The sequence below is a fragment of the Schistocerca americana genome, chromosome 2 (assembly GCF_021461395.2).
Source record: "Schistocerca americana isolate TAMUIC-IGC-003095 chromosome 2, iqSchAmer2.1, whole genome shotgun sequence".
Classification (NCBI taxonomy): Eukaryota; Metazoa; Arthropoda; class Insecta; order Orthoptera; family Acrididae; genus Schistocerca; species Schistocerca americana.
This window is the reverse complement of record NC_060120.1, coordinates 1,094,196,122-1,094,221,275: the sequence shown is the minus strand read 5'-3', so window position 1 is coordinate 1,094,221,275 and position 25,154 is coordinate 1,094,196,122. Positions and strand designations below refer to the sequence as shown.

At 42.8% G+C, this 25,154-nt stretch overlaps 1 protein-coding gene across 3 annotated transcripts in view; it reads right to left on the bottom strand.

The window, feature by feature from the left end:
• LOC124596496 overlaps positions 1–25,154 on the bottom strand; it is an 836,705-nt gene that overhangs the window by 257,589 nt on the left and 553,962 nt on the right. For all 3 annotated transcript variants that reach the window (XM_047135655.1, XM_047135657.1, XM_047135656.1), the window contains one exon: positions 24,932–25,033. In XM_047135655.1, the coding sequence (XP_046991611.1) occupies positions 24,932–24,979 (48 nt within the window). In that variant the 5' untranslated portion in view covers positions 24,980–25,033. The remainder of the gene's footprint in view (positions 1–24,931; positions 25,034–25,154) is intronic.

Here is a 25,154-nt window from a genome sequence, read left to right as displayed (position 1 = left end):
TAGCCGAGGATACCTCACTGGAATCTTCTGATTTTTTCCTTGTAGTTTGTGTAATTAGCGTAGATTTTGTTTATTGCTAGCGCTTAATTGTAGAGAAAATCTCCTTTGTAGTTGCAGTCTTTCATTGTTGTACAGTAAAACAGTTGTGGCATGCATGTAGATTTGCACCAAGTATTTCGCAGCTGCAATTAACTAGATATTATTTTCAGTGTTATGTTAATGTGTTCTCTTATTTTTGCTCTTCAAATTGTGCTTTTCTGTGTTATCGTGTGAAATATTGTGACAATAATGGCGTGTGAAAAATGTAACACTAGGCTCCAAAGTAAACTGAGAAATAATAGTGACGACGAGCGTAGCTTATCAGCACCACTGTGTAATGAAGTAACAGACATTCAAAGTAGTAATTTGGTAACTGTGCATAGGGAAATGGAGCGGACTGCAAACAATGGCGTAGACAGTGAAACAGGTAGTGAACAGGGAAGCGTTATCGATCGATTGGTGGGCAACAGCTCGTCTCAGGAATCGGGAATGACAGAACACAATATTGCAAATACTGCAGACTCAGGTTTTGGGTTCTCACCGTTTTCTCAAATGAGTCAAGACACATTTTCCGCTTGTCAAAATGTGAATGTTGCCGGTGCAAATTCACTGCCGAAAAGCACTGAGGAACATGTTTCAGACACCAGTGCATTGTTATTACAGTTAATGCAACAAATGGGACAAAGGCTACAAAAATTAGACACAATGGAACAAAATCTTCAAAAGTTAGACACACTGGAACAAAATCAGAGACAAACACAGCAACAGCTTCAAAAGTTAGACTCATTGGAACAAACTCTTGAACAAACGCGTGAAGATTTAACTACTGAGTTACATAACATTGAATCGAAATGTCAAAAAGTCTGTAATGACGTAAAAACTCAAATTTGTGAGCATTTTCAACCTATTTTTTCGCGGCATGAAAATGCATTACAGAATCACGAAGCAGCCATAGAAGAACTGCAAATTATTGTTTATGAAAATCATGAGACCTTGCAAGCTAAAATTGACTCAGTTGCGTCTACCGATTCGGTTACGCAACTTGCAAAAACTCAGGAAAACTTAAAGGACACAGTAGAAAGACACATGGAGGAAATTAGTACTTTATCAGAGAAAGTAGTTGAACTTTCGGATCAGCTAAATAATTTATCTACGAAGGTAGATGATAATCTGAATGACACAAAACCGGTAGTCTTTAATGACACAGAAGAGTGCGAACAAATCAGGAAATTCAAACAAAATCAGAATCAAATTAATACGCAACACCAAAGAGAAATCCGCAAAGTACAAGATCAGCTGACACAGGTAGTACAAGAATTACGTATTTCAGAGGACACTCGCGCCCCAATACAGGAAGAGGGACATAGAAATACGGAACAGCCACAAAATAATAACACAGCGCATTTCGGAAATTATGAAAGAAATTGACAAGGTGCACCGAATTTTGAGATGGAACCGCCGACACGACGTAACAATGACCGATATGCTACTCGCCGACACGATGATTTTGACTATAAGCTGTTCATTACTACACGTAAATTCAAAACATTTAAGAATTCTGGCAATGACATTCATCCACAAGCATGGCTCCATCAATTCTCTCATTGTTTTCCTCCCAACTGGTCGTTAGAGCACAGATTAGAATTTATGTGTGGCTACTTAGAGAATGAACCAGCTGAAAGAATGCGATCGGTCATTCACGATTGCCACAGTGAAGGAGAATTTTATCATGCCTTCCTCTCAGCATATTGGTCTCAAGCTACACAAGACCGAGTAAAACATAGCATCATAATGATGAAACATTTCGAACAATCTGAATTCTCCAGTCTTGTGAAATATTTTGAAGACATGTTGCACAAGAATCAGTACCTGTGAAACCCATACAGCCCCTCAGAACTCATCCGCATTTGCTTAATCAAATTACCTGGAATTGTATCAGAACTGGCGGGATTCAAACAGAGCAGGGCACTTTCGACAACGTGAATTTGTAGAAGCTAGGTCCCCTAATCCCAATAACGACGCGTGCCAACAAAGGAACAGACAATGACTCGCACCGCAGGCAGCCACCTGCGCCGGCTGGCTCAGAGAAAAATAACACAGACGCTAACCTTGAGAAAAGATTTAGCATTCCTTACCGACGTATAAAACATGACAATTGCTTTTCAGTTGAAAGTCTGCGTACTAGGAAGAGTAAAGGTTTACACCACATTTCACATGTAAAACCGTTTATTGAAAGATAATCTGCTTTTTAACTTTGTCTTTGCCATATAACTTTTCACTTTACATTACTAGTATGCTTTGTCAGACTTAGAATCTGTTAATATGCAACAATGTTTGAAGTTAAATATCCAGTCAAGAACCAAGAGAACTTATTTAAACAGAAATTACGAATGCATTGTTATTGTGAACAGACGACACAGTGTTATTGTGTGTGTGTACATTCTTGCTTGTTAGTTGCACGATTACGTAATGACTATAAGGCTCACATACTTAGAACATTTGCCAGTACTGCTAACGAGATTCTAATGCAACATTTTGATTTACTTGAAAATACGTTCTGGATTTGAGGTACTTTCTGTGAGATACCAGATGAGACAGTGGTTAGTTTATGTGACAGCTACACGATTTTATCACGACGCTACTAAGGAGTGACAATTTACAATGTTGCTTTTGCGGTGTATCTGTTTTATATCTGCACAGTTTTTCTGAATTATTCCGGAAAGTAAAACATGTTTTAGTAGTAACTTCTGTGGTATAGCTACAATGAGACAGCCTTTTCCGTAGCACAACAATACGTTACAGCACAGTAATTTCTTCATCACAACAATAAGCGTAATAACTAAGATATCTATACGCAAAGCATTTCACTTTTGTTTATTATGAGGTAAGTACATTGATTTCTGCAGAACTTAGCTTTCGGAGGACAATAACTACGACACTTCCACAGAGATTATCTTACAGCAAGACGCACATTTAGCGCTACAGGACACGTATTTGAGTGATTAATCTTGCACTTAAATCATTTATTTTTATAGATATTTGAAGTACAACGATACAAAGGTTTTCCGTGACACATTTCATTCCATTGCTGTAATCTGTAACACCTGAGGGTATAATTACATTAATCCTCAGGGGGGTACACGCTTACACAAGGAGCCCTAGCTAATATGGTATTTGCTTATACAACTTTACACATCGGTACCATATTTCTCTAACACAGAATTAAACAGCTATCTGATTATTTAACAGAGAAACAAACATTTTTTTACTACATCAGTGACACATGTTTACGCAATTACACAGCTGGATACCTTCACACTTATGAAATTGTATTTTGTCTGTACTTTGTGAACTGTTCATATTTTTTTGGACCCATTGTAATATTATGCTTTGAATGATATATTTGGTATGGGATCATTATTTTTAAAGTACGTTTGAAGTAGATGACACTTTTGACATGAGCAGAGAATTTTTTTTAGGTTTTGAAATTATTGAAGGAAGCTACGACGATTTTGAGATTTGGCTGAGGTTTTATGATGTTATGATAACGATGTGTATTTCGCTGTTGCGGTATGTTTATGATCAATAAGCTGATGCTATATGAGGAATTTGATTATGCTACATATTTATTATAATGAAATATTGAAGAATTGTCGACGAATATGTATATGAGTAATGAGGTAAGGAATAATGAGTAGTGTTTAGGGACTCTGATTTGTGGAAAAGGATGTTGGAAACCAAGAATCGTACTTTAAGAGTTATGAAATGTGTGTAAATGCGTGAATGTATCACAATGCCGGCGAAAATTTTTTGAACACTGTTATATTCATAGGATTTTGTTTCTACACATTTGTAAAGCAAATTCTCAACCTGTGATTTTTTTTTCATATGAGACTGCCACTGTGGCGGAAACTGCCATCGTAAATATTTCAGCAAGAAAGGTAAGTGACCTTGGCGTAATGCGTTTTGGGCGCCCAGCTGAGAGGTAGAGGTCCGACAAAAGAAAGCCATTAGGTGCAAAAAAAAAAAGAGGCCATTATCCTCGCTATTGACATTCCTTTGTAGAAAGCATCGCAAATACGACACGCTCGAACTTGAAAACACATGATTACACTGTGGAGCTCTTAATTTATGATATTTACTGAAATGAAATGATGAGGAACATTTTATGTATATTGTCTTGTTAGTTGAAAGATTGTTTACTGCATTATGAAATGCCATATGGCTAGTGAATGACGTTTGACGCCTTGCTTTGCCTATTTTTTTTTTAATATCTAGTTTCTAGCTGCACTGCAGCATTGGTTAAAATAAAATTTAATATATGTACTAATATAGTTATTTTATGCCTACAGATCCAGTCAATAAGAAATTAATGATTTACTTCCAAGAAAACGAGGGCACATAAATAGACATTTCCCTTCACAGGAATTGCATAAATAATTTCTTTACGATTTGGTAACTTATCTGCTAGTGTAAGTTCTCGTGATGCATCACTATAGTGTTAAGATGTGACATAGGTATTAGCCATGGCCATTTTTTAGTGTAATATTCTTTCTGCTTGAGCTTTGTCATGTTTAGGTTTATAGCACTTGCTGCTGCTGCTTGCCAGGCATAGTGTTACTGAATTTGACTTTGTATTACTGGGTTAAGGCAGTTTTACTATTGATTTATTTTTATTGTTTGCTGCACATTGCCTTATATTAATTGTAATATTGCAATTGCTCTGCTAATTTATGCTGCTTGCTTTGGCATTTGTATTTTTTTATCATTACTGTTTGTGTTAATTGTTTTGTGCTGCTGCAGTGCCTCGCCCCTTAGTTTAGCATCTGAGCTCAGTAGATTTAAGTTAGCTTAAGAGGGGGCAGACTATATAAGAAACTAACTATGATGAATTGGAAGAAATGCATTTAGAAGCTATAAGAAAATGGTTTGGCCAAAAAAAAAAAGGGGTATTTTGAAAGAGGATATGAACCAAAAAAAGTAGGGTTTAGGGACAACAGGTTTAGGTAGGATTTTCTTGGAAATAAATGATGAGGTAAGATAATGGAAAATAAAAATGAGGTAAGAAATGTGTGAACATATAAATACAGAAAGCATGCTTGGATAGAATTTTTTTGGTGGAAACAAATATTGAAATAAGAGGAAAGATATATGGAATGAAGTTCTGGGTTGGACTGCAGTACCAAATGTTACGCTGAAAACAAACCCTGTCCTTTCCTTTTGTGTTATCCCACTATGTGTTTGTGTACCCTTGTGTATTTCTTTTCTTCCTGTCTCTGTGTACTGTTTCATAGAAATTTTTTTCTGTTCTAGTACTAAGCTACATCACTATGATGAGGAATACTGTTATCCTCAAATATAATTTGCATTTATAATATGTTATTTTCTTTGTAATGGTGTTTAGACATTATTTATTCTGTTTCGTTTTAATGCTCATGTGTGAAGTTGATGTTTCGAAAGTTATTCTGATCTTTTATGTATGTGATCATGTCATAATTCCTGTAACACTGACGTATATGTTATTTCGATTCTTTTGTAAAGCCCATATTACTACAAATTTTATCTGTACTATTATGTTCTTTAATGATGTATATTGTACCTTTGTAATTGTATTTTCATGTTGTAAATTTATAACTGTATAGACACCAGTTCTTCAAATTAAGTTACATTTTGCTGCACACGTTTCTGTTGGTCATAGTATATGGACAATATGTGAGAAGTAGGGACTGATAGTGTTTGCACGTGTGTTAATAATTCAGCAAGGGACTGGATAACAGCATTGCTGGTTCTAAGGACATTTCAAAAAAAAAATTTCTGCGCGTGCACAAGTGGTGGTTTATGGACTTGCTATATTCTCTGCAAGGATCTTCGATGGTGATTGTGCACCTGCACAGTCGCAACAGATGGCTGCTGGCCATTTCTACAAGGACTGCAGTGGGTCTGCACCTCTGGTGGCCCACCAATACCGTAATCTCTACCAGGACTACAGTGGGTCTACTCTGTGATGACCTACCTAGCAATATTCTTCAAAACGTCGAATGACTCTGCTGTGGGTTTGTTCTGTTGTGGCCCATTATCTGTCAGCATGTCAAGAGTCAGCACTGTCTTTCCATTGGAAGGACAACACTACTTCTTCAAGACTGCATGGAAATCCACTACGTCCGTGTGCATTTTATTTTACTGCTCAGACTTTGAGAAAAACACTGGAATTTTACTGTGATGAACAATCTGGACTGTCTTTATGGACTGTGAGAAAATTTTAGCTTTTGACCAACATTGTATGAATAAGTGTGTGCATTTGATATCTTTGTTATTGTAATTATGAAAAATTTTATCAAATCATTGTTGGCCACTGCCCAAAACAATTTGTAAAATTTTTGTGGGGAGCATGGGGGCTATGTAAGTAGGCTGTTTAGGTTTTCTTATTGGTAACGCCACCTCTGTATGAAAATCACTGGCTGTGCTGTGTGCAGTCTGTGGCTGCTTTGCATTGTTGTAATACTCGCCATTGTAGTGTTAGGCAGCTGGATGTGAACAGCGCATGGCGTTGCACAGTTGGAGGTGAGCCACCAGCAGTGGTGGATGTGGGGAGAGAGATGGCGGAGTTTTGTAATTTGTCATGAACTGCTATATATATTATGACTATTAAGGTAAATACATTGTTTGTTCTCTATTAAAATCTTTCATTTGCTAACTATACCTATCAGTAGTTGGTGCCTTCAGTAGTTTGAATCTTTTATTTAATTGGCAGTAGTGGCGCTCGCTGTATTGCAGTAGCTTGAGTAGCGAAGATTTTTGTGAGGTAAGTGATTTGTGAAGGGTATAGGTTAATGTTAGTCAGGGCCATTTTTTGTAGGGATTTTTGAAAGTCAGATTGCGTTGCGCTAAAAATATTGTGTGTCAGGTTAAGCACAGTCTTATGTATAATTTTTCAAAGGGGACGTTTCAACATCACTGGCACTTTCCAACTCATCACAACTCATTAGGTTTTCTGCTACTGCTGACTCATACTTTCTTCTTACCTCTGTTTCTTTTAACCTATTTGTGTTATTAGGTACAGTCTACTTAGATATTCTGCACACTTTCTCATATTTAATGTTCATTTTACTTATCACCAGGAAGTGATCAAAATCACAGTCTGCTCCTCTATGGGTTCGAGTACCTTTGATGCTGTTTGCATAACGCTTCTGAATGCATAGATTGTCTATCTGGTTTCCTGTATGCCCGTCTGGTGCCATCCGTGTTCCTTTATGAATATCCTTACGATGGAACCTTGTACTCACGATGCAAAGATTCTTATCAATTGCGAAAGTGATCAAATGGATTCCATTGTCACTGGTTTCCTGATGCAGGCTTGCATTACCTACCACCGATTTATAGATGTTTTCTTGGCGCAATTTGGAATTAAAATCACCCAATGATATTTTGACATTGTGATTTGTCTATATTCAGTATAAAATTCCTCCTTAATGCAGTCGTCCTTATCCTCGCATGGGGCATGTGCATTAATAAAGGATATATCACTACTTCGCTCTGCGATAGTGATGTAGGAGATTCTGTTAATAGATTTAAATTCTTTCACTGCTTTCATTATTGAGTCATGTACATAGGAATCAGTACCCAATTCATGGCGCTCGCCACAGTCTCCATACAGTATACTTCCTGCGTTCGTCTTGTGATCCTCTACCCTTCCACATAATTTCCTGGAGGGCTACTACTTTCAGCTGGTATTTCTCTAATTCTTTGGTCAAATTCTGCATAGTCCTGGTCTGTATAGGCTATTCTTTGGTCAAATTCTGCATAGTCCTGGTCTGTATAGGCTATTCTTTGGTCAAATTCTGCACAGTCCTGGTCTGTATAGGCTCCTAACATTCCATGTTCCAAAGGAGAAACCCGTTATCCGTTGCCATTTCCGATTCCAAGTGAGACATTCCTGATTGTGAGACTTATGTAGAGCGCCCTGAGCCAGATAATGTTTTATGTGAGTGGGGAGGTAACCCTCAGCACAACCGCCAACCTGGAGGACCAGGGCCTTCTGTTCGGATGCCACTCCTAGAGGCGTTGCCTTCTCTACGGCTCTCGACCTGCCCCTGGACAGTACGGTGTTAGTTTTGGTCCACGGGTCGAGGAACGGTCACTATATATAGTGGGTACCGAGGAAATGGTTATTGATACATACTCCAAATATGTCTGCGCGTTACCCATAAAAAAATGGGGAGAAATTTCGCAGATGTGTTTGAGAGTTTGCTGGAGACAGGGACGAATCGATGCCCCGACAACCTCCAAACCTATCATGGTGGAGTGTTTTACAATAGGTATTACAAGAATGTGTTGCAGCGGTATGGAATACATCACTACTCAACATTCACCCTCCTGAAGGCGAGTATCGTGGAACATTTGAACAGAAAAATAAAAGATCAGATGTGCACGCGTTTGAGTCCTCATGACTCGTAAAAATAGACTGATATCTTCCCAGATGTAACTGCTCATTATAATCGAACCACACACAGCACAATAAAAATGAGACCAATGGACATTCATAATGATGGACTCATGGGTAGGGCGTACTATCGCATTAAAATGTTGGATCCAAGCAAACAGAAATTTAATGCAGGTGACTTGGTGGATATCTAAAAACACAAGACAGCATTTGGGAAATCATATCCGCCAAACTGGTCGACAGAGATACTTACGGTTTCCAAGGTGCAAATAATGAATCCTATAACTTATATTTTGAAGGATAGTAAAGGTGAAGAAACTGCAGGTTGCTTATACACTGAAGAGTTGTAGAAAAGTCAAAACCAGATGTGTTTCTCACGGAGAGAATCGTAAGACGTCGGGGAAATAGAGCACTAGTCAAATGGCTTGGTTTTCCTGCAGCACAAAACAGTTGAATTTGTGTTAACAATTTGCTATTTAAGGGGTGCACGGTCCACAACCACCGCAGCAGCATAACATGCGTGCTAGGAGACACACAGAGAAGGTGACGGTATTCTAGGCAAACTGCCAGTGGAATTATATATTCCGGGTTATAACTACTGTGGACCTGTAAAAAACCTTCAAAAACGCTTGGCACCACGTGATAAGTGGATTCATTTGCTCGACAATACATGTCTGGAACACAACATCGCATACGCTGCAAATAACGATATCCCAAGTCGTCACATAGCAGACAGGATTTCAGCTGATAAGGTTAAGGTGTTACGCAGAAGAAAGGATATTGGTATAGGTCAACGTACTACAGTATTTGCAGCTGATAAAACCATGCGTGGAAAAATTAAGTTGGGTTTAGGAGTGATGAATTTCGAGTGAGCTATGAAGTAAACAAGAAGAAGAATGGGAAGCAAAGGTGTCTGAAGAACTGTATCCCGACAGTGATGTATCCAGCTAAAAACACTCTTAGCAGAAGGGAGCAGGAAGAATAAGAGGATCAGTTAAAGCACAACGAGTTCAACTGACACCCAAGCCGTCTAGTGGGTTTCTTGCGCTCCTCACTCCAACCCTCTCCGCTCTCCCGGCGGTGCGGCCCCTCGCTGGTAGCTCTGGAACTGTTGTTCGAACAGCCACGAACGCGTCAAACTCCCAAGCGCTGTTAGAAGAAGCAAGAAGACGTAACCGCATGATGGAAGCCGCAGCCATCAGGAAAGGAGTAGACTTGAAACCGTACAGGAAAGGGCTTGATCTATTCGAAAATAGAAAAAGCCGACCAGATTGGGCACTCGTAAATACTGATCTACTAACTTTGTTGGAAAAAAAATTCAACATTCCAAGATTCCGTGTTTTGTGGGACGTATTACCGAAGACTACGTGGAAAACTGGTGAATATGGTATACTGAATTTAGATATTGATGGAGGTCCTGGCACCCACTTGATGTTATGAAAAATGCAGATATCGTCTACTAGTTCGACTCATTTGGTGACCTGCTACCGACATAAGAATTACAATGATACTTCAGTAGCAGAAGACGTGTGTTCTACAATTTTCAGCGCTATCAGGACAGACCTCCGAGGGCATCTATGCATCATGTTTCTTTTGACGTTTACAAAGAAGAGCTTAAAACATTCCTTCATCACTTGAGGTTCAGTATCAGTGTCGTACACCTTGACTTTAAAAGAACGATCATCTGTTTTACGTGCAGATTACTTCCCGCCAGTTGACTGGAGCATTTGTGAATGGAGTATTGCATTGACTGGGCAGTAGCCGTACAACGGCATTCCAAATATCACTGTAACAACAAACTGCATGTGGATATTAATGGTGAAAAAGATATAGTGGAAATAGGACCTGATGCCTACGATATCGACGATTTAAACGAAGTCTTCAAACCGTCTGGAAAAGGTATTGAACTATGTGCAAACATCAGTACACTCCAATCTAAAATAAGGCCTGTGAATGCAACGACTGACATTAACCTGAAAGGGTCAATAAGCCGCCTACTGGATTTCACAAAAGGACAGGTTCTGAAGAAGGATCCTAGTAAATTTTACAAGTCGAATCAGAGTGCGGACACACCGCCTGCCAGTACAGCCCGAGTCGAGTGTAACACTGCAGCGACACTCTGATTCTTACTCTTTACGGACTCTTCCCCTCAGTTGCAACAGGGTAGAACATTGTTGAGACTCCCACCGACGGAGTATTTGGAGTTGAGGAAATCATTGTGCGATTACATCTACGACAGGATGGGCCTACGGTATAAAACCCGTGCGCACAATCCACAGACGAAGACTGAGGCCTTTAAAAGTTCCGAATTCCGGTACATATTTATCACTAACGTTCTGCTTTCAGGAGGTTTTCGAGTACCCATTGCCATCGACTGCAAGCAGACAAACATGGGCTATTAAAACCTCTTCTCAGCTAGAGACGCCAAGATTCATCATAATTGCGTTTCAGATAGCAGAGGGAATATAGCAAATGATTCCACTGTATTCAAAAACTATAAGCTAACTAATGTCAGCGTTTAGCTGAATTCAGAATTCTACCCATACCACAATTTACACCTGCAGTGGTATGTAAATGTATACAGTCTAGCATATCATATACGAGTGAGCTTTGTTGCTTCTTACTATGAAGGATGCCTGCTCAGCCCACCAATATTCAAGGAGCTATCATCTATCTTCGTAACACACTGCTCAAAACAGAACGAGATAATTAAATCTGGACCTCTAGATGTTCGAATTAACTTTGAATCTTGGTGGAATTTCAGGAAACACATTGCAGGGTATGATCAAGTTCTACGTGACCCTGTGGTTAATGACGGCCTACTCACCGGTACCGTGCATCGAGCAGTATAAATGAACAGGCGCTGTGCCATAACCAGAGCATTCCACAGTGGTAGCACAAGGTGTGAGCATCACTGCAACCAGCTCAGGGTTTCTATGATGGTAAGCGTAGACAGTTCACATTTAAAGATGTTGCATTTGCAGTGCACACAGAAGATGCCGGAACAATAGAGACATTCTCAGCAAACGTTGCATCACCGAGGCCTTTCAAGGATGTGAAGTGATCTAAAACATGGAAGAGTGCAGAGTGGTTAAAACATTTCTACCACGGAGTTCACTGGGATGATCCTGGCATTCCCTACAAAGATCTACATCTACATCTACGTGATTACTCTGCTATTCACAATTAAGTGTCAGGCGGAGAGTACAATGAACCACCTCCAAGCTGTCTCTACCATTTCACTCTCGAACGGCGGGCGAGAAAAACGAGCACTTAAATTTTTCTGTGCGAGCCCTGATTTCTCTTATTTTATCGTGATGATCATTTCTCCCTAAGTAGGTGGGTGTCAACAGAATGTTTTCGCAATCGGAGGAGAAAACTGGGGATTGAAATTTCATGAGAAGATCCCGTCGCAACGAAAAACGCCTTTGTTTTAATGATTGCAACTCCAATTCACGTATCGTATCTGTGGCACTATCTCCCCTATTTCGCGATAGTAAAAAAAGAGCCACCCTTCTTTGTATTTTCGATGTCTCCGTCAGTCCCACCTGAAGCGGATCCCACACCGCACAGCAATGCCCCGAAATAGAGCGGACAAGCGTGGAATAAGCAGTCTCTTTATAGACCTGTTGCACCTTCCAAGTATTCTGCCAACGAATCGCAGTCTTTGATATGCTCCACCCACAACGTTATCTATGTGATCGTTCCAATTTAGGTTATTTGTAATTGTAATCCCTAAGCATTTAGTTGAATTTACAACATTCAGATTTGTGTGGCTTATCGCGTAATCGAAATTTAGCGGATTCCTTTTAGTACTCATGTGAATAACTTCACACTTTTCTTTCTCCAGGGTCAATTGCCACTTTTTTTAGCCGCGCGGTGTGAGGCATACTGTCACGGTCCGCGCGGCTCCGCCGGTCGGAGGTTCGAGTCCTCCGTCGGACATGGGTGTGTGTGTGTGTGTGTGTGTGTGTGTTGCCGTTAGTTTAAGTTAGATTAAGTAGTGCGTAAGCTTAGGGACCTATGACCTCATCAGTTTGGTCCCAAAAGACCTTACCACAAGTTGCCACTTTTCGCACCACACAGATATCTTACGTAAATCATTTTGCAATTCGTTTTGGTCATCTGATGACTTGAAAAGACGGTAAATGACAGCATAATCTGCAAATAACCTAAGAGGGCTACTCAGATTGTCTCCTATGTCGTTAATATAGATCAGGAACAATAGAGGGCCTATAACACTTCCTTGCGGAACGCCGGATATAACTTCTGTTACTCGATTACTTTCCGTCTATTACTACGAACTGTGATCTTTCTGACATTCAATTACGAATCCACTCGCACAACTGAGACAATATTCCATAGGCACGCAGATTGGTTAGAAGACGCTTGTGGGGAACGGTGTCGAACGCCTTCTGGAAATATGGAATCAATTTGTTATCCCCTGTCGATAGCACTCATTACTTCATGAGTATATCAAACGGCTCTGAGCAGTGTGGGACTTAACTTCTAAGGCCATCAGTCCCCCAGAACTTAGAACTACTTAAGCCTAACTAACCTAAGGACAGCACACACATCCATGCCCGAGGCAGGATTCGAACCTGCGTCCGTAGCGGTAGCGCAGTTCCAGACTGCAGCGCCTAGAACCGTTCGGCTACCTCGGCCGGCCTGCTTCATCAATATAAAGAGCTAGTTGTGTTCTGCAAGAACGATGTTTCCTGAATCCGTGCTGACTACGGGTCAATAAATCGTTTTCTTCGAGGAAATTCATTATGTTCGAATATAGTATATGTTCCAAAACCCTGCTGCAAGTCGACGTTGGTGATATGGGCCTGTAATTCAGCGGATTTCTCCTATTTCCCTTTTTGGGTTCAAATGGATCTTAGCACTATGGGACTTAACATCTGAGGCCATCAGTCCCCTAGACTTAGAAATACTTAAACCTAACTAACCTAAGGAAATCATACACATCCATGCCCGAGGCAGGATTCGAACCTGCGATCGTAGCAGCAGCGTGGTTCCGGACTAAAGCGCCTAGAACCGCCCTTTTTGGGTATTGGTTTGACTTGAGCAATTTTCCAGTCTTTAGGTACGGAACTTTCTGTGAGCGACCGGTTGTACATAATTGCTAAATATGGAACTATTCTGTCTGCGTACTCTGAGAGGAATCTGGACCAGAAGCCTTGGTTTTATTAACTGATTTAAGCTGCTTTGCAACACCGAGGACATCTATTTCCATGTTTCTCATCTTGGCAGTCGCTCTTGATTGCAGTTCAGGAATATTTACTTCGTCTTCTTTGGTGAAAGAATTTTGGAAAATCGTGTTTAATAACTCTGCTCATCAGTGGCTTCACCATTGTTATCTCGCAGTGAAGATATTGATTCCGTGTTGCCACTGGTGTGCTTTATGTGTGACCAGAATCTCTTTCGGTGGGCCGCCTGATTCAAGAGAAGTTTGTGGCACAACTTGACCAGAAGAAGGGATCGGTTGGTAGGACATGTTCTGAGGCATCAAGGGATCACCAATTTAGTATTGGAGGGCAGCGTGGAGGGTAAAAATCGTAGAGGGAGACCAAGAGATGAATACACTAAGCAGATTCAGAAGGATGTAGGTTGCAGTAGGTACTGGGAGATGAAGAAGCTTGCACAGGATAGAGTAGCATGGAGAGCTGCATCAAACCAGTCTCAGGACTGAAGACCACAACAACAACAATGTCTTTGAATTGCCGTCGATACTATCTCTTTGAAATCATTCCGTATTTTTTCTACGATTACATGATCAGATCTGAGGTATTGGAGATTGTCTCTTAAAAAAGCGTTAAGAGCATTTTTATCAGCCTTTTTAAATAGATGTAGTTTGCGTTTCTTTTTGATGGTTGTGGGTGTTAGGGTATTCAGCCTAACAGCAACTGCCTTGTGGTCGCTAAACCCCCTGTATTCGTCATGACACTCCCTCTTTGTCCAGGATTATTTGTTGCTAAGAGGTCAAGTATGCTTTCGCAACCATTTACGCTTCGAGTGGGCTCATGAACTAATTGTTCAAAATAGTTTTCTGAGAAAGCATTCAGTACAATTTCGGATGACGTTTTATGCCAGCCGCCGGCTTTAAACGCATAATTTTTCCAGCATATCGAGGGTAGACTGAAGTCGCCACCGACTATAATTCTATGAGTGGGGTACCTATTTGAAACGAGACTCAGGTTTTCTTTGAACTGTTCAGCAATTATATTTTCTGTGTCGGGGGTCGGTAAAACGATCCAATAATACACTCCTGGAAATTGAAATAAGAACACCGTGAATTCATTGTCCCAGGAAGGGGAAACTTTATTGACACATTCCTGGGGTCAGATACATCACATGATCACACTGACAGAACCACAGGCACATAGACACAGGCAACAGAGCATGCACAATGTCGGCACTAGTACAGTGTATATCCACCTTTCGCAGCAATGCAGGCTGCTATTCTCCCATGGAGACGATCGTAGAGATGCTGGATGTAGTCCTGTGGAACGGCTTGCCATGCCATTTCCACCTGGCACCTCAGTTGGACCAGCGTTCGTGCTGGACGTGCAGACCGCGTGAGACGACGCTTCATCCAGTCCCAAACATGCTCAATGGGGGACAGATCCGAAGATCTTGCTGGCCAGGGTAGTTGACTTACACCTTCTAGAGCACGTTGGGTGGCACGGGATACATGCGAACGTGCATTGTCCTGTTGGAACAGCAAGTTCCCTTGCCGGTCTAGGAATGGTAGAACGATGGTTTCGATGACGGTTTGGATGTACCGTGCACTATTCAGTGTCTCCTCGACGATCACCAGTGGTGTACGGCCAGTGTAGGAGATCGCTCCCCACACCATGATGCCGGGTGTTGGCCCTGTGTGCCTCGGTCGTATGCAGTCCTGATTGTGGCGCTCACCTGCACGGCGCCAAACACGCATACGACCATCATTGGCACCAAATCAGAAGCGACTCTCATCGCTGAAGACGACACGTCTCCATTCGTCCCTCCATTCACGCCTGTCGCGACACCACTGGAGGCGGGCTGCACGATGTTGGGGCGTGAGCGGAAGACGGCCTAATGGTGTGCGGGACCGTAGCCCAGCTTCATGGAGACGGTTGCGAATGGTCCTCGCCGATACCCCAGGAGCAACAGTGTCCCTAATTTGCTGGGAAGTGGCGGTGCGGTCCCCTACGGCACTGCGTAGGATCCTACGGTCTTGGCGTGCATCCGTGCGTCGCTGCGGTCCGGTCCCAGGTCGACGGGCACGTGCACCTTCCGCCGACCACTGGCGACAACATCGATGTACTGTGGAGACCTCACGCCCCACGTGTTGAGCAATTCGGCGGTACGTCCACCCGGCCTCCCGCATGCCCACTATACGCCCTCGCTCAAAGTCCGTCAACTGCACATACGGTTCACGCCCACGCTGTCGCGGCATGCTACCAGTGTTAAAGACTGCGATGGAGCTCCGTATGCCACGGCAAACTGGCTGACACCGACGGCGGCGGTGCACAAATGCTGCGCAGCTAGCGCCATTCGACGGCCAACACCGCGGTTCCTGGTGTGTCCGCTGTGCCGTGCATGTGATCATTGCTTGTACAGCCCTCTCGCAGTGTCCGGAGCAAGTATGGTGGGTCTGACACACCGGTGTCAATGTGTTCTTTTTTCCATTTCCAGGAGTGTAGTTTAGTCCGATTGTCAAGTATAACCTTTACCCATAACATTTCGCAGGAACTATCTAATTCAATTTTACTACAAGGTAAACTACTTCTGACAGCAATAAATACTCCACCACCAACTGTATTTAATTTATGCTTTCTGAACACTGTTAGGTCGTTTGAAAAAATTTCGGATGAACTCATTTCCAGCTTTACCCAGCTTTCCGTACCTACAACTATATGAGCTTTAGTGCTTTCTATTAGGGCTTGGAGCTCTGCTTCTTTCCCAGCACAGCTACAGCAATTTACAATACCAATCGTTTCTACAACTACCTTACTGTGTTTTACCAGCCCCCTTTTACACAGAGGCCCTTTCTGTTGTTTGCTGAGACCCTCTAACCTAAAAAAACCGACCAGTTACTTCCACAAAGCCCCCGCTACCTGTGTAGCGGCTTCCAGTGTGTAATGGACTCCTGACCTATTAAGCGGAACCTGGAAAACCACCATCCATTGGCCGGCCGAAATGGCCGAGAGGTTCTAGGCGCTTCAGTCTGGAACCGCGCGACCGCTACGGTCGCAGGTTCGAATCCTGCTTCGGGCATGGATGTGTGTGATGTCCTTAGGTTAGTTAGGTTTAAGTAGTTCTAAGTTCTAGGGGACTGATGACCTCAGATGTCAAGTCCCATAGTGCTCAGAGCCATTTGAACTATCTACTATGAGTTTGCTAGAGCTCATTTCGTGTAACCGAAGTTATTCTATATAGATACAGATAGCTTAATCTATTGGGTGAAGAACTGCAATCCATATGAAGTAATGAGTTGTCACAGTAATGAATTCGACACATCTGGATGTGCAGCCGATAATCCTTACAGTATAGTTCCTCAGAACAAGAGAGTTATCGGCTTAATGAAACGTGATCCAGATGGATTACTGGTTGTGGAGTTTGTGGGTCTCTAAGATCCAAAATGTATGCATGTTGTACAGCAGATGGGGCCAGCCATTGGCAGGCTAAGGGTGTGCGACGTGCGGCATCACGTGTCCTCGTAGCCAGTAGGGTAATGTTCGCGGGGCTCAACTGACACTTCCGCATATGCCACAGCAAACTGGCGTTCGATCACGCCACTAGATGTACACTGTGTTGCAGTCTAAAGTCAGACTGCCACCTCGTGGTTATGAAAGATGGGATCGAGACCCTCCTGCACTCTCACTATGTTTACTTGAAGTACGTGAGGGGTTGGGGGACTCTGATGGTGTGAATGAGAGAGAGAGAGAGAGAGAGAGAGAGAGAGAGAGAGAGAGATTGCGTTAGTGAGTGAGTGTGCCGAATAGTGCAGCTCGTTAATCATAGTCTAATTATTGTATGTGTATGGTGGGCCTGCATGTGTGATTGCATATATGCGTCTGTGTATGCAGTTGAGTGCGACTGAGTGCAGATGCCTGTCTAAATATGTGTGCGTGTGTGTAAATACATTCAGTTAACCTTATGGATCGTGAATAAGATTACTACTTCCCTGGTAGTCTTCCTCTCTCATACAGAAATCATGATTTGATATCATGTAATCACACATCTCCATTTTGTTAAAAATCCAAGCAAAGCAATCCTGATCACAATTCTACAAACGATGCAGCCGTTTGCACCTCGACCGACAGGCACTGCGACTTTTTCTACATTGGTGCGGAAAGTTGGACGTGCTCCGCTTCTCTGGACTTCTATTCAAATGCACATATAACTGCTATTTATTATGTCGCTTTTGGTATGCAACTCTCGAGTGTGTTCTTGATTTTCTGCTACCACAGTCTGTCAAAGTTCACGTTTCTTTCCTTCGTTCACTGATATTGTTTTGTCCTTATCAACAGCGAGACTTTTTTTGCCGGGTCATTTCATTAATTGTGATTGGATTTTTTTTTATATATATACAGGGTTATTACAAATGATTGAAGCGATTTCACAGCTCTACAATAACTTTATTATTTGAGATATTTTCACAATGCTTTGCACACACATACAAAAACTCAAAAAGTTTTTTTAGGCATTCACAAATGTTCGATATGTGCCCCTTTAGTGATTCGGCAGACATCAAGCCGATAATCAAGTTCTTCCCACACTCGGGGCAGCATGTCCCCATCAATGAGTTCGAAAGCATCGTTGATGCGAGCTCGCAGTTCTGGCACGTTTCTTGGTAGAGGAGGTTTAAACACTTCACCATTAAGAAAAAATGTTGCTTCATCACTGAAAACAAGTTTCGCACTGAACGCATCCTCTTCCATGAGCTGTTGCAACCGCGCCGAAAATTCAAAGCGTTTGACTTTGTCATCGGGTGTCAGGGCTTGTAGCAATTGTAAACGGTAAGGCTTCTGCTTTAGCGTTTTCCGTAAGATTTTCCAAACCGTCGACTGTGGTACGTTTAGCTCCCTGCTTGCTTTATTCGTCGACTTTCGCGGGCTATGCGTGAAACTTGCCCGCACGCAGGCCCGCACTGCAGGCCGACCCGTTGATTTCCCCTTACAGAGGCATCCAGAAGCTTTAAACTGCGCATACCATCGCCGAATGGAGTTAGCAGTTGGTGGATCTTTGTTGAACTTCGTCCTGAAGTGTCGTTGCACTGTTATGACTGACTGATGTGAGTGCATTTCAAGCACGACATACGCTTTCTCGGCTCCTGTCGCCATTTTGTCTCACTGCACTCTCGAGCGCTCTGGCAGCAGAAACCTGAAGTACGGCTTCAGCCGAACAAAACTTTATGAGTTTTTCTACGTATCTGTAGTGTGTCGTGACCATATGTCAATGAATGGAGCTACAGTGAATTTATGAAATCGCTTCAATCATTTGTAATAACCCTGTATATATATATACAGCACGTAATAGGTTACGTGTCATTTCCAGTGTTTAGTTTTGGTGAACATATCAAATTTATACAGGGTGTTACAAAAAGGTACGGCCAAACTTTCAGGAAACATTCCTCACACACAAATAAATAAAAGATGTTATGTGGACATGTGTCCGGAAACGCTTAATTTCCATGTTAGAGCTCATTTTATTACTTCTCTTCAAATCACATTAATCATGGGATGGAAACACACAGCAACAGAACGTACCAGCGTGACTTCAAACACTGTTACAGGAAATGTTCAAAATGTCCTCCGTTAGCAAGGATACATGCATCCACCCTCCGTCGCATGGAATCCCTGATGCGCTGATGCAGCCCTGGAGAATGGCGTATTGTATCACAGCCGTCCACAATACGAGCACGAAGAGTCTCTACATTTAGTACCGGGGTTGCGTAGACAAGAGCTTTCAAATGCCCCCATAAATGAAAGTCAAGAGGGTTGAGGTCAGGAGAGCGTGGAGGCCATGGAATTGGTCCACTTCTACTAACCCATCAGTCACCGAATCTGTTGTTGAGAAGCGTACGAACACTTCGACTGAAATGTGCAGGAGCTCCATCGTGCATGAACCACATGCTGTGTCGTACTTGTAAAGGCACATGTTCTAGCAGCACAGGTAGAGTATCCCGTATGAAATCGTGATAACGTGCTCCATTGAGGGTAGGTGGAAGAACATGGGGCCCAATCAAGACATCACCAACAATGCCTGCCCAAACGTTCACAGAAAATCTGTGTTGATGACGTGATTGCACAATTGCGTTAGGATTCTCGTCAGCCCATGTTGATTGTGAAAATGTACAATTTGATCACGTTGGAATGAAGCCTCATCCGTAAATAGAACATTTGCGCTGAAATGAGGATTGACACATTGTTGGATGAACGATTCGCAGAAGTGTACTCGTTTAGGCCAATCAGCTGCTGATGGTGCCTGCACACGCTGTACATGGTACGGAAACAACTGGTTCTCCCGTAGCACTTCCATACAGTGACGTGGTCAACGTTACCTTGTACAGCAGCAACTTCTCTGACGCTGACATTAGGGTTATCGTCAACTGCTCAAGCCAAAATTATTTCCAATTTCAGCAGGCTCTGTACAGTTAGTCACATGGCTCCGCAATGGGGCCCCCACTGAGCCCCTTCTCAGCTGAAATGTTTATGGATAATTCTCAGCAAAGATTTTCAGATAAGGAGCTCTAGGCTCTAAAATACAATACTGGACTAGGTATGCGGATAATGTACATTGCTTGTGGGCAGGTACCACCTGACAATTAAATAATTTTTTTCACTGGCTCTAGCCAGGAAACTAAAACACAGGAAACATACTCTGCGCCGGCCGAGGTGACCGAGCGGTTCCAGGCGCTACAGACTGGAACCGCGCGATCGCTACGGTCGCAGGTTCGAATCCTGCCTCGGGCATGGATGAGTGTGACGTCCTTAGGTTAGTTAGGTTTAAGTAGTTGTAAGTTCTAGTGGACTGATGACCTTAGAAGTTAAGTCCCATAGTACTCAGAGCCATTTTTTGAACATACTCTGCCTTTCAACAGTAGGAATACTGTTGCCCACCTTCCACCTTAAGAACAGAAGGGAATCTATAAATTTCCTACAGTCTGTGTGGCAAATTATACGCATGTCAAATAGGGTAGGGCTACAACTGCTACACAGACTGAGCCTGAAAGGAGCTAGAGACAGAGAGATTCCACCTTCGCTGAAAATGTTCTGAAGCAATGGCAATCATACGATGTGAAATGTGGTGTTCTCCGTAGTGGAACTAAAAGCAGAAAACTAACATTACTTGAAATTACGGCCATTAAGAAACACGAGTCTAAGAACCCTGACTTGATGCGTAATAACTACACTTGCGTTACTCACACGTACTAAAGTAGCAGCAGCAGCAGCCATTTGTTATTTCTCTCGCCGTTAGGTAATAAGCGTGTGATAACTGTTCCGCACCCACATTTCAGTGACTTCTTTCTCATCCCTCCCTCCCTCCCCTCGTTTTTCTGGGCTGTTCATTACATTCACCAGTTTGTCCATCCCATGCCATTACTCACTTGTAGAACATTTTTAGCTTATGCATTCACATAGTTTTAATATTTGAATATACTGTTATGTAAGATTTATCTGTTCATAGCCTCCTCAGGTATTACATTATCCTTGTGTTTTCTATTGATATAGTCATAAAATGTCTCTTATCTTTGTACAGCTATATTTGTGTAGCTATGAATTTTCGCTGAAGTTGTGTGGGCTACCTGTTTAGTATTAAGTTATGTGACAACAGCCTAAAAAGTCGAAAGCCGATTCATAATGAACTAATAAACACATATTATTGTGAAACATTAGCACTTTGTATTCAAGTTATCAACAATAAAAGCTTACATTGCCAGGCGAGAAGACGCCTTGCGCCAACACAATAGCAGACGGGAAAGTGAGGTTAATTACGCACCTAGTAGTGCTCACACTGGTTGAATCACACCGTGTACAGTAAAGATCAGTAGCTCTATGAGTAATGCTGTCAAGTAAAAATTTTATATGTTTACGTGTGTGTGTGTGTGTGTGTGTGTGTGTGTGTGTGAGAGAGAGAGAGAGAGAGAGAGAGAGAGAGAGAGAGAGAGAGAGAGAGAGAGAGACAAGACTTTAGCGTGTGGAATGATGAGGTTTGACTCCATATTAGTACAGAGCAGACACACAGTCTGAATTTGTTTTGGCAAAATAGTAGTGACTATGGTGAGCTATCTGAGCGTTGGTTTCAGAATTATAATTGAATTATCATTATACTGTTGTTAAGAAAGTTGGCAGTTGGTTCATAATTCACACATCCACATGGAAAGAAAAATATTTGAGAGTTGAATACATAAGAGTACATCTAATCCTTTTAATGTGTGTAGAACACTGTAGATCTACCCTGTTTATAATTTCATAACGTTGCACTGTACTAATGTTCGTCAGTTTATTTATAAGACTGCAAAACTGTTGTCTCTCAAAATTTAAAGCAATTTTAGGAAAGGTAGTGAATCACTTGCACAAATTTATTTTATTCATTTACCCAATATTATTACTAGTGGCGTCAGTATGATTCCTGCATTTTTATTGATACTTCTTCCAGTGACACCAAATCGCCACAACTCGAGTCTTTTCTTCTTGTCAGTCCTAAACATTTATGCAATATGGCGATACTCCTCTTCTTCTTCTTCTTCTCTTTTCAAGGAGCAAGCGATAAGCCTGTTTGGGTGACAGAGGACGTTGTTGCGAACGATTCCTCGGCCTTGGAACGATTGTGCTAACATCGAGCAAGTATGATATGACCTCTTTTGGTTGTCTTCCTTCTACCATTCTGTTGATGTCTGACTAGCTTCCATTCTAAAAATATTGAATTGTCTCCACGCATTGTCATCTTTAACCCATCCAGTGTCATGTAACATCTCACTGATCTGAAGAGCCTTATTTCTGAGATTTTCGTCAATGATTTCTCCGAGCCATACAGAAAAACCGCCGCGACCACGACTCGATGAAATTTTATCCTCGTTTCTTTTGTCGTTTCTCTAGATAATGTTTGAGCCGTGTGCGGCTCGCGTCGATACCGTTCGTAGTTTGGCATCTTGTAAGAGCGATAGTGGCGGCTCGTTTTCTTAGTGTGTTCACTGGTGCCACTACGTTTGCTTGCCTCGGATGTCCGTGAGTGGCAGCAGCAGCACTTGTCGATAGCGCGTACGGTGGTACCATCTTTGGAGCGGCCTCTAGTAATTGCGGGTCGTCGTGTGTCGAGCGGGTTGAGTTGGGACGGGGCGGCAGTGAGGCCCGGACGGCCGGTGCTCGCCAGACCGCTCGCGACACACGTGCACTGGCCGCCGGAAGGGTGTGGTCGCGAGAGTGCCTGCAGCCCGACGTCAACGAGCGGATTCAGCGAGTTTTAGTTGAATGGACCGTGATATTCCTGTAGTGCAACTTGCACCTGTGTGTGTGTGTGTGTGTGTGTGTGTGTGTGTGTCTGCCCGTCGAAGTGCCGTCACGGTAACAAGTTGTCAGTCGACGGTTTATACTGGGATCTTTCCCGTGCCTGACTCGAGTGGGGACGACCGACGGTTGGTCGTTCGGTCGGTCGTCGCAGCGGACGGCGTGCATTTGGTTTTCCGACCGCTTCCGGCTTCTCTGTGCTGTGTTACAGTGACTGGTCTTAGACACTGTGGAATTGTCTCCGCCTATCCTTGTGTATCTTGTGTGGTTTGTAATGTCCAGTTATTTAAACGCTGCGTGCGTTCTGGTGTCGGCAGTTGGGCTGCGGAGAGAGCAGCGAGGAGGTCCGCAGGCCGGGACCGCTGGCGGCGTGCAGCCAGCGTCGACGACCGAACCCAGGACGTTTCGAGTTGAGTGAATCTTGTCCAATAGAGAAACCTCCACTGTTTGACATCTCGCTGTTGTTTGCATTTCGCTGCTCCCAGGGCCGGTGAGACCAACCGCAACAAGTGGAGTCTGACTGGTTGGCAGAAGCTATTAGCCGCCTTCTACTGCTCCATGTTAGTTTGGATTTAGTGTTGTTATTAGTGAAGTGCAACCAGAGGTATTTTCTGCCTTGTGGCCGCTAACTCCCCAGTCACCTGCCCTGGAGGCTAGCGTACTTTTCCGGCAGTGTACCTTTCCTCGTCGTGTCGACGGCGTGTAGTTTGACAGCCTCTCGAACTGTACTGTACATATGTTTTTGGGAGGTCTACCTCGGTTCTAGTGTTTCCTTCGGCCTCGGGTGTGTTTCTGAAGACGTGTTGCTGTCTGTCTCTTCGCCCTTGCCTAAAAATATTCCACGGTTGTACTGGTGATGGGACGTTAGGCGGATTGGTCAGTCGGTCAGTCGGCGCTCGAGCTGCCCCTAGTGTGAGCCGACGTCCCGTTACGTGAGTACAACTCTCGGCTGCTTGTCTCACCGCTTACACAGCTGCAGTCGCCTTCCTCGGGCCGATCAAGGGAGCACTGTCTGTGGATCACTCCATCTTATTTGAACAAATTGTCATAATTGTTTAAAATTTACTCTAATGTTTTAGCATGTTATTGCCTTCCCCACTTGTAATTCCGGCCTTCAGCCGTTAATTGTTTGTAACACAGCTGGTGGCCTTCAGCCGACAAATTATTTTCAATTTTCTGCTAATAGGGCCTGTAGCCATCACTATAGCCTGTTACAGTTCGTTAAGATTGTTTTAAAAAAGTTTTAGTATTTTAACATGCAACTGCCTTCATTACTTGTAATTCAGGCCTTCACCCGTCGAGTATGCTGCAAATTGCTTGTGGCTTTCAGCCTCCAATAATTTTGAATCCTTTCTTAATCAGCCCTTCAGCCGTTAATTGTTTGTACCATTGCTTATGATCTTCAGCCGACAAATAAATTTCAATGGTGTTTTAGTGAGGCCTTCAGCCGTCGCTATAGCTTGTTACAAGTTATTAAGATTATTAGAAAGGGTTTTAGTATTTTTTTAACGTGTAAATTTCCACGTTATTGGTAATTTAGGCCTTTAGCCGTTGTGCATTTTTGAAATTGCTTCTGGCTTTCACCCGAAGAATAATTTTGAACCTTCTTAATCAAGCCTTCAGCCGCCGATTGTGTGTAACATTGCTTGTGGCCTTCAGGCAACAATAACTTGCAATTTTTCTAGAAAGGCTTTGAGCCACCAGTGTAGTAAAATCTTTTAAAAATAAATGTTGAGAGTTTTGTTTTAAAAAAATAAAGTGTATGTGTTTTCTGTGCAACGAACGGTAACTGATTAGGCCCCGTCCACACCTTTGCTGCTTTGCCTAAGTACCACGCCTCGTTGTTGTTCACATTGTTTCAGATCAGGCGTCGTGTTTGCCATCAGTTACGTGACACGCAGCCAACGAATCGGCAGAGGGGTGTTGAGGGCAGAGTGCAGTGGCTACTGACCTCTGGCTGGCAGCCGTCGGGCTGCAGGCAGGAGCGCGGCCCGGTCATGCTGGGTCAGCTGGGCCGCAGGCGCGTCACCTCGTACACCATGTCGGCCGCGTCCTGCAACAGCAAACAGGCGGCGCCGCGTCAGCCTCTAGCAAATCTAAATGACACGCGCTACCGACACAAACTGCAACGTTTTGCTTCACCGCGCAATTCTGACACTACAGCAGCTAGGTCA